At 48.9% G+C, this 14,319-nt stretch overlaps 1 protein-coding gene across 1 annotated transcript; it reads left to right on the top strand.

Moving 5' to 3' along the window:
• The first annotated feature begins 5,091 nt into the window (after nt 1-5,091).
• On the top strand, nt 5,092-12,397 carry LOC132014891 (putative DBH-like monooxygenase protein 2). Its single transcript, XM_059395588.1, has 13 exons — nt 5,092-5,379; nt 6,259-6,405; nt 6,916-7,077; nt 7,297-7,380; nt 8,126-8,293; nt 8,488-8,590; nt 8,773-8,939; nt 9,251-9,342; nt 9,570-9,666; nt 9,808-9,867; nt 10,970-11,100; nt 11,750-11,864; nt 12,155-12,397. Exons 1-13 carry the CDS (start codon nt 5,092-5,094, stop codon nt 12,395-12,397), a joined length of 1,857 nt encoding a protein of 618 aa, XP_059251571.1.
• Nucleotides 12,398-14,319: the final 1,922 nt, after the last annotated feature.

The following is a 14,319-nucleotide window of genomic DNA, read 5'->3' on the forward strand; positions in this document are numbered from 1 at the left end:
CCTCATCCCCAGGACTCCGCAGAGTGGCCAGCACCTGTAGTGACCCCTGGAGGTCCTGTTGGTACCAGCTCATCCAGGGGTACTGGGAATTCCTCAGGATGCAGTGCAGGGTTTTAGCCTGTCCACAAGCTACCGGGACCCACCTGGGCCTTTGCTCCACCAAGCTCGCCGTGGCACCTGAAATACACAGTCAGGCCAGGCTAAAGTTCCCGCAAATAAAGTAACTCCTGCAAATAATCAGCTGCAGCCAAACCCCAAAGTTGGGGTGGGGGGAGGCATGAGCAATGCCAGAAGCAGACTCCTGGGAACAGAAGGAGTGCTTTCTCCAGGGCTGCTATGCCAGCGAGGCTCTTAGCAAGGCTGGGACCTGGGAGCAAAACTTTCTGTCCCTCTTTCCCTCCCCCAACCCATGGACTGGCTTTTTCTGCCTGGCCTCTGACCTGTACTCATGGTAGCCACGAGCACCCAGACCCACAGAATGGATGGCGGTCCCATTCCCTGGCCCCACAGGCTTTCTCCGGCAAGGCAGCGGGACAGGGCCAGAAGAGCAGGATGAGGGTCTCTAAGGTGACAATTAGTAGCTGACACTCTAGGCCTGAAACTCAAAAGAAAGGGGCTTTTCCAGGAAGCTCAATATTTTATCTCATTGTTTCACTGAGTTTCAAACCCCATGGGGTTTCCTGTTTCCTGCATGCCAACGGCCCTAACACAGACAGGTGCACACTCCCCAGCTTCACGGAGTGCCTTACTGAAGGTACGTGGCCTGCACCCTCTCCAGAGAATCTGCACCGCACGTCTTCACAAGGAATTCAAACATCTCAGTGCAAGCGAGCAGGCGGCTAGATTGAGGCCGCCCTCCCCGTGTGCCTCACACACGCACAGAGACTGCTCCGAGGCCTTCCTGGGCAGCACACAGTGAGCTCACATTTCTGATTCCCGTGTTCTCCTCTGTAAGGTCAACTAACAAATTAAACATAAGAGACTTAATTATCCCTGTTGGAAATAAGGGAAGAGACTTACCTCCTGTCCATTTTCTTAGAACATTTACTTTAGCAAACTTGTAATTATAAGTTCTCTCTTTCTTTGAAATATATGTAAGTCACCCAGAAATGTTTTTCTCCAGGACCTGCAATGAGTTTCTTTGAAATACGAACAACAAAGTGAGCCTAACCTAATTTAGAGTGCATGACTCACACTAAGATGTAAAATTAAGCCCTGCCAGAAAGATAGGGCAAGCTGACTTGCCCTCCGGGTAAACCTGGATGGGACCCCCAGTTAGCAAGGGCCTCCGGGATGTCCTCCTCAGCCTCTGCTTTGAGGACTGGTTGTCCCTTATCTCGAGAATGTGTGTGTAATGGGTTGTGTCTGATGGCCTATACAAAAGGCTGGGATTTCTGCCCGTCTTTGCACCAACCTAACCAAATGCCTGAGATGTATATATATCACATTCTGATTTAATGCTTATTCAATAATAAGACTGCTTTCTTTCTTTTCTACTTCCAGGGAGAGGTTTCCTGTGTTGAGGAGAGTTCTGATTTTTGGTTACATTTTCCTGACAAGGCCCAGGGCTGGAACTACCTAGTGCTCGGACTTCAGACTCAGTTTACCTAGCTTGATTTGAGGATAATAGAGTGATTTCATAGGAGTCAATAGATCCGACCACAAAAAAAATTCTTGGAATACAGTTTGGCACAGAAGGAGTCCTTAGTGAGTTGACATCTGTCACGTCAGTGGTAAATTGCCAGTTCAATTTACATATGACAGAATTTATGGCAGGATTTACCTCCCTTTATCTCTCTCTTAGTCATCAGCTGAGATGAAAATCACAAGTTCTCATAGCTTTCTAACATTGGCAAGAGGAATCGTTTTCTAGAAAAGTTTGGAAACCAGTGATCTGGGATATTAGATTTAAAAAAAAAAAAAAAAACCCTCTCAGGGCACCTGGGTAGTGGAGTCAGTTAACTTGGTCTCAGCTCAGGTCATGACCTCAGGGTCCTGGGATGGAGCCCTGCATCAGGGTTCTCGCTCAGCAGGGAGTCTGCTTGAGGTTCTCTCTCCCTCTCCCTGTCTCTCCGACTCATGTCCCCCCAACCAAAATAAATTAAAAAAAAAGACCCTCTCTTCACCCTCAACATATGACAAGCAAAAACATGGGGACACATAGGGTCTAGCAACCAGACTTTACTATTTCAAGACCTGGGATCGCACTGTATTCACCTCAGCGCTCCCAGTGTGGAGTCTGAGCCTTACGGGGCCCTTGATGAGGGAAGAAGGGAGCTGGATGGAGCCAGGTGAGATCACGGACCCATCACTCCGGAGAGCTGACACATCGGGGAACAGCTGTGGCCTGACGTCCTGGGGCTTTGCGCCTCCCAGATTCAATATTTTTGTTAATCTGCTGACATATAAATACCACAATACGGTTCATGTGGTTCTAGCAAAGAACAACAGTTACTGATGCTGCGTGCTGACAACATAATACAGGTTCTAATTCAGTTGTCTTCATAGCTTTGCAATCTCTGTGGTTCTGGATTTTTTTTTTTTTTAAGATGCTCATTTTCATTATGTACAATTTTGGGTAGAAAGTGGGTTTGTTAATATTTTCATATCAGGCAACTTCAAATGAGCATGATCTAATCGTGCACAAAATGTCCATCTCCCGGCATGCCGAGGAACATGTGCTGCTTCTCTTTTGGCTTTTGCTCTCTTACCTCTTCCCAACCTCTTCTGTCCAGAGAGGGCGGGGGATGACGCTCTGGGAAGCATTGCCCAAATCACACGTCCTGAACACTAGAAATGCGTATGTGCTCACACAGAGGTGTCCTCCCCTGGCAAGCCACGTGCATCGCAGTCTGAGGTCACAGTGGAGAGAGTGACTCTGGGGATCAGGGACAGGCTCTGGAAGAGGGGAGCAAAGTGTAACTGGTCCTGGAGAGGTGAACAGGGAGAGAAAAGCGCAGTGGGTGGCCAGAGGGAGCCCACCAGCAGAAACCCTGAGGCTGTAGGCACTGGCTCACAGCTCCCTCCCTCAGGCAGGCGCTCTGGCAGGTAGACAGATTTCAGGATAAGGGATTCTGGCCCCATCTTGGTTTACAGGGCTGGCCGACCTGTCTCCCTGTCGCTCCCTCCCTTTGCCTTAATCCCCAAACGCGATTGGGATCAGAGTGTCTCTGACACTCCTGTTATCTCCTCCCTGGATTCCTGCTCCTCAAGGTCAATGCCTCCCCAGCTCCTCCTCCTGTCCTGGCCCTGCTCCCATCCTGGGCCAACCTCCCTGCTCCCATGCCCAGAGTTGGCATTATGGCTGCTGCCTTGGGAGATAGGTTTTTTTTCCTCCCATTGCACCCCAGTTTCTACTCAGGTGCTCAGGGGAGCAGCCAACAATCTCAGCTGGGGCCTTACCAGCTTTGATGAACTCAGTAGAAAATGGAAAGAGGATGCATGCCCGGGATGGAGGCATAAAGAGATGCTCCAGGCCCTGAGCACCACGGTTGGAGCTGAGTGCCTCTGTGATGTGTGGTCCGGTTTCTGGGCCGGGGGGATGCCTCCCAGGCACATGTCCTTGTTAACTTTTCAGAGCCTCTCCATTGTCTGTTGCAGAAAAGACACTGGGGTCAGTGAAGTGATTTCCAGCTTTGGCTCAGCTGTGTCAGAAACTGGATAGAAAAAAACGCCAGGCGGTGCCTGGGGGGGCTCAGTGGGCTAAGCCTCTGCTTTCAGATCAGATCACGATCTCAGGGTCCTAGGATCAAGCCCCACATTGGGCTCTCTGCTTGGCAGGGAGCCTGCTTCCTCTCTCTCTCTGCCTGCCTCTCTTCCTACTTGTGATATCTCTCTCTGTCAAATAAATAAATGAAATCTTAAAAAACAAAACCAAAACAAAACAAAAAACGCCAGGCATACAATGAGATGTGTGTGTCCCCTCCCTAAGAAGCAGTCAGCAGATGACAACTCCCTCTACCAGGGCAAGCCATGGCAGGAAAGCACTTCTGGCAGCTGGGCACCCTTCGGTTGTCTGTAACTTAAGCAAATAATGGAAAGAGCGCTGGTCTGGGGGCAGATCCCCCGTGTGCCGGTGTTAATTCCGCCTCTGACTGCCTGGGGGATCAGGCACTACTCCTGTTACCGCTTGGTATTTCCTTTGCCTCATCTAAAAATTGAGTGAACCTAAATTCCTTTCCACTCTGGTGTTCTAATATTCTAACATTCCTTCTCTGCTTTCATGGTTTGAAAACAGAAGCACTTGTCGGTGGGGACCCTGGGCCAAGCCCCCAGTGGAGTGAGAATCACTAAATGCGACTTCTCTGGCAGGCAATTCATGGAGGGAAAGGTAGAGCGCCAATGATCCCAAGGGCCAGTTTACATTTATCTCCCATTCTCTCCCTCTTCTTCCCCTCCTCACCCTCCTCCTCCTCCTCGCCGCTCCCCAGGAATATGCAGAAACCCAGGGCTGACCCAGACTTGCCCATCTGGAAAGCTGATTATGGCTCCTTCACCTCTATGTGTCCTTCCAGGGATTAGTAGCAAAGACTCCTCCGGGAGATGGAAATCATAGCCTTCCCCGAACACCCCCTCAGAAACTTCTCTCCTTCCTCTGCTGCATGTCGTCAGTCTCGCCCTCACCCCCGGCTATGCCCCAGTTCCAGATATAGAAAATGCCCATGAAAGCTGGGGCCTGGGGCAGGTGCCAGAGAGCAGAGTGCTCCGTAAGGACATCCAAGGATATGGGGATAGGGGGTGCAGAAAGGGAGAGAGAGAAATAGAGACAAGAGGAGAACAGCAGGGAAAAACCAAACCCAGGGAGGACCCTGGCATGGGTTGGGGTAGAAGAGTCTAAGGACCTTCTCCTGAGAATTTCATGTCAAGTCCCTACTCTGGGACAAGAGCACTCTGCTCTGCACCCTCACTGGGCACCCCACACCTCCAGAGTTATGTAAGTGGCACCACTTTGAATCCAGAGGATAATCAGATCAGAAGAGCCCCAGTCTGTCCCTCCCCCATGGCACGGGGCCTGGCACAGGTAGAGGCACATATAAACCCATACTTCTTGAGTGTCCGTCTGTAGGAGAGATGCTCCAGACCCCAGGAGCCATGACCTGTGCCCTGCTCTTCAGGCTTCTCCTACTTATGGCCCTGGTGGCCTCCTCCCAAGGCAAACGCCTTGGCCCCACATCTCGCCTGCGTTATTCCAGGTTCCTAGACCCTTCCAATGTCATTTTCCTGCGCTGGGACTTTGACCTTGAGGCAGAGATCATCACTTTTGAGCTGCAGGTCCGGACAACTGGCTGGGTGGGCCTGGGTGTCACAAATCGCTACACCAGAGTGGGGAGTGATCTGGTTGTTGGAGGAGTCTTGCCTGATGGCAACGTCTATTTCTCGGTAAGTCTGAGGGTGATTCCTTTCCAAGGATGAAGGTCTCTTGCTGGGTTGAGGATATCTCTGGGTCCAGGAAGGATCCACATTTTCCAAACTTATCCAGGCGCATGCCCAGAACACCAGCTGACTACTGATCTCTCCTTACAGAAATGGCCCATTGAAGAGTTTCAAACTAGGTCTTCTGGACTGCATGCCCCTAAGATGCTAGGGATTGGAACCACTGGACTGAAAGAGTCCTACACCACCAACTACAGGTCAATAGGGGAGGGTCAGTGTTACCTGAGACCAAGTCTTCAGCCCTAATTTCTGTTAAACTCAGTCAGGTGGGCAACAACAGGCAGTGGTCTAATATCCACAGCAGCAGCTACAGTAATAAGAGCTTAACATTGTTACGTACTCTTGATCAACCAGGCCTCGTTCCCAAATCTTCCCATGTTAAACCTCACAGCCTCACTATGAGGTACATGATTACTACCCCATTTTACAGATGAAAAAGCAGCCCACCCATTTCTCCCAATCTCACCCACAGGAACTGCATTTAAATGGGTAAGTGTCAATGTTATGAGCCACAAGAGAGGACAAATAGCATAGAGACTTCAGAGCGTAAGGAACTGTCAAGGGCTGGAGATAGAGGAACACTAGGATTTATTGACTTGAGATTTGGAACAGGAAAAGTAAATCAAGGCCAAGTGGCGAAACCCCATCAGACACTGTGTATCCCTCTGCCCCAGGGATCCATCCTATGCCAAGAGCAAGCTATGAAACAAAGGACCAGATTCTGCTAATTTAGTACCCTGGGGTTACTAAGGGGACACCAGCTTCTCCAAAGTTGTGATAATTGGGGCTTCCTGTTCTTACTCTTTGATATTCACTGGACCCCAGGATCAGCACCTGGTGGATGAAGACACCCTAGAGGAGGACGGGAGCCAGGATGCTGAGTTGCAGGGGCTGATGGAAGACGCCGTCTACACCACCATGCGCTTCTCTAGGCCCTTCCGCTCCTGTGATCCTCATGACCAAGACATTACGGTAAAACAGGAAGGGAGGGGGGAGAAGCATTCAACTGTAAGCAGCTTTTCCTTTCAGGGATGTGGAGTCAACCCCAATCTAGAACATGCATGTGTCTTAGGCAATGGTCGCAGTTCCCAGGGATTCTGTCCCTCTCCACATTTCCAGGCACTGCCCCAGTTGTGCCCCTCTACAAATCCACAAGCCGGCAGAGTGATTCCCCCATGGATTAAGCACCCACCCCAACCTCCCTGGATCCCCTCTCCAAGAACCTTCCTTGATTTCACTGAACTTTAGAGTGTCATTTCTCAGATGTGGACACAGGCATCACGAGGGAATGTGTGCTCAATGTTTCCAGCAAGTTGGCCCCTGAGGTAGAACTAGAACCTGACCAGTTCTGACCCCCAGTCAGAAGCTCTTTCTACTCCACTGTGTAGATGTGAGCAAGTGGCTTGTGTCAGTCCTTGGGTGTGGGTGTTTGCGAAGTGCTATTCACGGGCAGTAGCACCTTAATGCCTATGACACCTCCAGAGTGACACCATAAGGGTGTTGGCCACCTATGGCCTGGATGACACTCTGAAGCTGGATCGGGACCGTACTTTTATCAAGTCCATCTTCCTGCTACAAATAGTCCATCCTGACGACCTTGATGTCCCTGAGGATACCATCATCCATGACTTGGAGCTCACTGATGTAAGATTCCTCTACTCATCCAGCCACCTCCAAGCCTCCTTCCCATCTTCCCACTCAATTTAGATCCTCCTTTTGCACCTATACTTAGTACTTCCTTGAATTGAGGTTACCGTGACTTCCTATAATTCCCTGAGGACCACCAAGCTTGTCTGTCCCTCCCCTGTCTTCTCTAAGGGCCTCATTTCCAACCCAACTCAGCCTTTATGTGTCCTTCTCCAGTTCCTCATCCCAGAGGATGACACCACATATGCCTGCACCTTCCTCCCTCTCCCCATCGTTAGCAAGAAGCATCACATCTTCAAGGTACAGTGAGCCAGACATTGCTAAGGCAGTTGAACAGTGCAGTGGGCAGTCAACTCTGAAGGTATGGTGTTTAGAAAATTGCTGAGAAGAAGCTGAAGAGTAGTTGTTTCATGCTTTCCTGAGTCCAAAACTATAACTCCCAGCACTGTTTTATACGAGCCCCACAATACAGCAGAGATTTTGATGAAGGTCATCAGTTAGTGTTTCCAGAGAGCAAAGTATAGTCCCCACCTTGGACCTAGAATTGTGCTCATGGTCCAGGAGGAAGTTCAGGCTCGGGGGACAGGGCCAAGGGCTGTCAGGTTAGTGAAATCTGGCCAGAGGGAACTCCAACATGGTCACCTGATTTCACAGTTGAGTTATTTCTAATTTTGATCTTACAAAAACTAGCAAATGTGTGGGAGCCATTTTTTTTTTTCTTTAGAGGAGAATCCAACAAGTCATGTGCTCAGATATAGTGGACTGGTGAGGTTATTAAGGGAAAGTCAGAAGTCTTGGGTATATTCTTGGCTAGATTTAATATGTTGTACACTCAGGGGAAGAGTTTAAAAGGGTGAGGGCTGAGAGAGGAGTCGAACAAAGTGGGGGTAAGTGATGGGTTGGGGAAGAAAAACAGAGAACAAATAGAAAAGAAAGAGTCACAGAAGTGGGAAATGGGTATAGATTTATTTGGGGGAAAGAGGATGGGAGAATAGGACTTGACATAGAAGATCTTGACCATGATCTGCCCCCTTCTCTCACCCAGTTTGAGCCCAAGCTGCTCGTGCACAATGAGACGATGGTGCATCACATCCTGGTGTATGCTTGTGGCAATGCCAGTGTTCTCCCCACGGGTATCAGTGACTGCTATGGAGCTGACCCTGCCTTCTCCCTCTGCTCACAGGTCATCGTGGGCTGGGCTGTCGGGGGCACAGTGAGTCCTGTGATGAGAGAACTAGGTGGCTAAGGGGGTGGGGTGCATGTTGTCAGATGACTGGGATTGCTGGATTGATGGCAGACCAGGAGACAGTGGAGGTCTGGGATGAGGGCCAGAAAACATGGGCAGGTCCCAGCCTCTGCACCTAGCACCCAGCCCTGCTTGCTGCCAGATCTGCTTTCATCCAACAGAGTTACCAGTTTCCAGATGATGTGGGTGTCTCTATTGGCACCCCCTTAGACCCACAGTGGATCCGACTGGAGATTCATTATAGCAATTTTCACAACCTTCCTGGTAAGTATCTACAGCATTTATGGAGGAAAATCTGGTGCAGCTTCCTGATTCTTTTAGGTGTTGGGAAGCTGCTGTGGGTTGCACGCTGGCTCATTTTGGTCATAGCCCTGTCCCAGCTTTCCTCTTGTTCTCACATTGTGACCAGCTCTCTTGTCCTCTGTCATTGTTCCATTCCGCACCAGGCATTTATGACTCCTCGGGCATCCGATTATACTACACCGCACAGCTGCGCAAATATGACATGGGGGTCCTCCAGCTGGGCTTCTTCACCTTCCCCATCCACTTCATACCCCCGGGCGCGGAGTCCTTCCTGTCCTACGGGCTGTGTAAGACAGAGAAGTTTGAAGAGGTGAAGCTGGGAGGCACACCTTCCCTGAGGTTCCTTGTTTCCCATCACAGATCTGGGCTGGTCCATAAGCACACACAAGTCTGAGACTTGGACAATAACTACAACCTGGTGCTCAGGAGAACCACTAACGTGAATCATGCAAGAGAAGGAAAGAGTTGGGGCTTTGGGGACTGTGAGGTGGGGCGGGAAGAGGGTCCAGGAGGGCCCAGGAAGAATCCTGTCATTCATGCAAGGAAGGTGTCAACTATTAAGGGAGGCAAATGGAGGAACAGGACAAGATGCAAACCAGACGTGTCTCCTCCCCATCACAGATGAATGGGGCCCCAATGCCCGACATACAGGTATATGGCTACCTGCTTCACACACATCTGGCTGGCCGTGCTCTGCAGGCTGTGCAATACAGGTAAGGGAAGACATGGACTTGAAGCTTTCCCATCTGCATATGGGAACAAATTTGAGGATACTTATTTATTCTGCAGTATAAGGTTATACTTGGTTGGGATAGGAGGAGCTGGAACTATCCCTAGAATAGAGGTGGTCAGAATAAGACTGTGGAAGAAGTTTTCTGTTTTATGTGCAACCAGTCCCCCACCCCCAGCATGAGCTCATACACTGCTTTGTTCCCTCTAGAAATGGAGCACAACTCCGAACAATCTGCAAAGATGACTCTTATGACTTCAATCTGCAGGAGACTCGAGATTTACCTTATCGAGCAGAGATCAAACCGGTGGGAGCCTGTGGGAAGGCATGACTGGAGTTGAGGGAGGAGAGGCAGGATCAGAGGTCATTACTGTTGGCCAAGAGGGTTCTAAGGCTGTACCAGTCCTTCTGTGTCTTACTTTCAGCCTTCATGTTTCACTCTGAACAGGGAGATGAGTTGCTGGTGGAATGTCACTACCAGACGCTGGACCGGGACTCCTTGACTTTTGTAAGTACCTCCCTTCCCACCATGGTCAAGCACAATGGGCTCAGAATAGAGCCCATCCCTGGCCTTGGCTATAGAGTGACTCTGATTATTCTAACTGAAACCTTTTTCTCCCTCCAATATTATTATCTACTCACATGGGGCTTTTCATGCTCTCACATCCCTGTGATTGTAGGATGTGTACAAGGGTTCCCTACTTTTCCTGTCAATGACCAATAACACCATGGGAAGACAGCATGCTATAGTAAACCAGAGCATGGACTCATGGCCTCCATGCCTGGTTCCAAATGTCAGCACAATCACTAGCTTTCCAATCTTAGATAAATTATTCAATCTCTTTGTGCCTCAATCTCCTAATTCATACAGGAACTAATAATAGTACCTCTTAAAATTGTTGCAAGAGTTGATTACACTTTATAAGACATCTAGATCCTTTCCTGGCTTATAGTAGATGTTCAGTTAGAGTTAGCTGTTGTTGTTATGGTCACAAGGAACCCCGCCCTTTTTGTGTGTCAAGAGTGGCTCAGTGCTTATAGGATTCCAAAGGAGTTGCATGCTATTGAGGAAGAAACTACAGCCATATGTATTATTATTATGCAAGGTGGAAAGTGATACATACTGTAAGACACAAATGGGGATCATGCACAAGGGGATTCACAGGGAAAAACCGTAAGACCCTCCTACGGTGAACTGAACATGTGACATATTTGAGTAGGTCCAGCTTTAGACATATAGAGATGAGGAATCCTGGAGAAAATCAAAAGGGAGTGACTTTTTCAGGAAACTCAAGATCTTCTCTCATTTCCTCAACCATCTTGTCTTTTCAAATCAGAGCAGAGGCCATGGAAATGTAGAGGACAGGGCAGATATTATTTCTTTGTAAATAATATCAATAACTGTCCACCAATTGGAAGGAGAGGAGGGGAAAGGAAAGGGTGTGTAAGAAGTAGATGAACATTCATTCAGCTGGTTGTAGATTAAGGGAAAATGAAAACAGCATCATTGGTAGAATGACCACCTACACTATTTCCTACGTGCCTTGTCCCCCTCTCTCTGCTTGCTTTGTGACTTTGTGTTCCATCTCTGTCTCACTTTTCTTTCTCAGGGGGGCCCCAGCACCATTAATGAGATGTGCCTCATCTTCCTCTTCTACTATCCCCGAAATAATATCTCCAGCTGCATGGGGTACCCTGACATCATCCACGTGGCCCATGAGCTTGGGGAGGAGGTATCAGAGTGAGTCATCTTGGAAGAGAAGAACTTCAAGTGTGTGTGGGAGGGGTCTTGGTCTGACTCTCCTCTTGATGCTCTGACATAACACAGAATAGGGTTTTTTTACCCCCATATCAATGAGATCATCCAGAAAAGCAGGTAAGAACTGACCTCTAAGAGTTAGATACCTTACATACAAATTCTCTGTCTGCCTTTATCTCATGTGCTACTCACTCAGTCAAAGACTCTTAAGTCATTAAGTAATGACCCTTAATTATTTAGGGGTGAGGGTTGTCTCTGAGATTCAATGAAAGCCCTGAAACTCCTTTTCCAGGAAAATGCATATCTGTGCAAACACACCCATTCCACACACAATTTCAGGGCCTTTACATGTTCCCTGAATCCCTCAATCCACCTTCTTGGACTTCAAGGCTCCCAGATTAAGAACCACTTCTTTAAAGAGTCAGGAGTTTCACTTTTTCACTTTAAAAGAAACTGCTCATCTGTGAATTTTGCTGTTTCTCCATCTGCCAAATTCATGGTTTTCTTATTGAGTCGTGAGACATTCCTTCTGGCTTATGCCGACATGGAGATGATGCTAACAAACATGAAGGCATTTTGTCAAAGCTTTAAGTCGACCCTAACTCATCGTGTGTTCCCCCACCCACGGCAGCCCCATGGAGGGCATGATGGCCATGAACAATGTTGAGTGGACCCCAGAGAACATTAAGAAGGCTGAGAAAGCTTGCAAGGAGGCCCAGCAGATGGTGATAATAAAGACCATTGATGTGAGTGTCCCAGGAGATAGCACCCTCTAGGGATGGTACTGGGCTAAGCCAGGAAAAGAAGGGAGGAAGCCAGTGAATGACAAAGGTGGGAACACTGGGTCAGGAAGGAGGGGCTGGGGAGCAGAAAGATGCCCTGGTGCTGCTCCGGACTGTGGAGTGGTGGTGGGGTCTCCCAGCTAGTTTATGAGGCTGCAAAGACTGGGGAATCAGCAAGTAAAGGCTGAAAAAAGGAAATGAGTCGGGGAGGATTCTGTCTTTACCCATTTTCTCCCATTTTCCACGTGCTGCAGGAATTGGTGGAAAACACGACAGGCTGGATTCCAGACATCATCCCAACGACTCGGGGACCCTGCTTGGAGTCCTCTGGAGGCAAAGTGGAGCCTCAAGACAAAACCCCTGCAGGCTTCAGGGCTGCACCAGTGGCCCTCTCGGGCTCGAGCACTGCTACCCCGAGGCGCCTCTCTCTGGCTGCCCTCTTGTTTGGGCAGGGGGCTCTTTCTTGGCTTCTTGCCACCCTGCAAGTCGGAGTCTGATACTGTCTCCTCATTTCAAATACTCAGGTTACTCTCTGCTCAGCCTTCCTCTTATTATCAAATACAGAAATTCCCTTCTGCTTGGGCTCTCCGATGTCCTCTATCTGTGCCCCTTCCCATGACCCAGGCCACGACATTGTAGGCCTGGGGGTGTCACCTATTCCATAAAGGCGCTTCCATGCTGAGGGAAGCAATTCAGCCTCTCAAGCTTTGAAAACACTGATGGGACCACATGTTTTCGGACAAAATCTGGATTCAAGGCTGGACCACACTCTGAGAAGTCTGATGCTCCAGATTACCTAAGGGGATGCCAGCTGGGGAAGTGGCTTGCATGCAGTGGGAAAGCCCTCCAAACCCTCCCTTTCCCATGCTGACCATAAAGGGGGCTCCTGATTCTCCTTTCTTAGGGCATTTTTTGCTCAACCCTCCCTGTGAGGCAGAGGCAGCAAGCCACGTATGTGATTGGTAATAAGGGAGAGGCTGTGTTTATAAAGGACAAAGCTCAAGACATCAAATTAAATAAAATTTAACTCGCTTCCTGTTGCCATCTCCTTTCTTTGAGCCTTTGGTCCAGGAGAGGAAGCTGGGAGGTGTCTCGAATGGTTCAGTATAAGACATACAGAGGGTATTTGAGGATCCAGTTGCCCAAAAGGCAACATCAAATGCGGTCCTTGCTCTTCTCACCTGGCATTTCTATTCCAATATTCTGTATTCCTCCAAGGCTCCCAAACAAATTCATTCAACCCCAACCTCCAGATTTAAAACAATAACCAGGGGCACCTGGGTGGCTCAGAGGTTAAGCCTCTGCCTTCGGCTCAGGTCATGATCTCAGGGTCCTGGGATTAAGCCCAGGATCAGGCGCTCTGCTCGGCAGGGAGCCTGCTTCCTCCTCTCTCTCTGCCTGCCTCTCTACCTACTTGTGCTCTGTCTGTCTGATAAAAAATAAAATCTTAAAAAAAAATACAATGGAATATTATGCAGCCATCAAAAGAAATGAAATCTTGCCATTTGCGACAACATGGATGGAACTAGAGCGTATCATGCTTAGCGAAATAAGTCAAGCAGAGAAAGACAACTATCATATGATCTCCCTGATATGAGGAAGTGGTGATGCAACATGGGGGCTTAAGTGGGTAGGAGAAGAATCAATGAAACAAGATGGGATTGGGAGGGAGACAAACCATAAGTGACTCTTAATCTCACAAAACAAACTGAGGGTTGCTGGGGGGAGGGGGTTTGGGAGAAGGGGGTGGGATTATGGACATTGGGGAGGGTATGTGCTTTGGTGAGTGCTGTGAAGTGTGTAAACCTGGCGATTCACAGACCTGTACCCCTGGGGATAAAAATATGTTTATAAAAAATAAAAAATTAATTAAAAAAAAAAAAAACCTCTCTGGCTGGGTTTCAGACACCAACCCTTAGTTTACACTGCAGCTTTAATCTCAGGTCTACCCTGACAGGTTCAAGCCAGCTGGGAAGCTACCCCTAGGTTCTGAGCCAAAATCTCCCTGGGACTCCCTTTGCCCAGCTCATGGCCCAGTGCAGGTCCCAGGCACCTCTGCTTTCCTTCCTGCTCCCTTGAATTTCTTGCTCTTGTTTGGCCTCCCTTCTTTCATCTTATTTTTCTTTCCATCTCCTGACTTCAGCATTTAGTGATCATGCACATACTGAGCACCAACTGTGTGCTTGACGTTAGGTTAGAACAGGAACTGGGAAAAACACCTGCTCTGCCCTTGTGGGGCTGTGGTCAAGGTTCTATGATCCTCTCAAGGGCCATTTTCTCCTTGGGCTCACACTGTCCACCTCTGAGCTTTCCCCAGTGCCACTGAGTATCCCCCCCGCCAACTGTCTAAAGAGAGGAACTCTACTTATATCATCCTCTTGGGAATGACGTTTCTATTGTTAAAAGGGATTCATTTACA

This window comes from Mustela nigripes, chromosome 4 (genome assembly GCF_022355385.1).
Source record: "Mustela nigripes isolate SB6536 chromosome 4, MUSNIG.SB6536, whole genome shotgun sequence".
In the NCBI taxonomy this organism is placed as follows: domain Eukaryota; kingdom Metazoa; phylum Chordata; class Mammalia; order Carnivora; family Mustelidae; genus Mustela; species Mustela nigripes.

Excerpts from the sequence above, each read along its gene's own strand:
- LOC132014891 (XM_059395588.1), top strand. The coding sequence starts at position 5,092 with ATGACCTGTGCCCTGCTCTTCAGGCTTCTCCTACTTATGGCCCTGGTG. Across the intron at positions 5,380-6,258 it reads ATGGCAACGTCTATTTCTCG|GATCAGCACCTGGTGGATGA; the intron begins GTAAGTCTGAGG and ends ACTGGACCCCAG. Across the intron at positions 7,381-8,125 it reads AGAAGCATCACATCTTCAAG|TTTGAGCCCAAGCTGCTCGT; the intron begins GTACAGTGAGCC and ends TCTCTCACCCAG.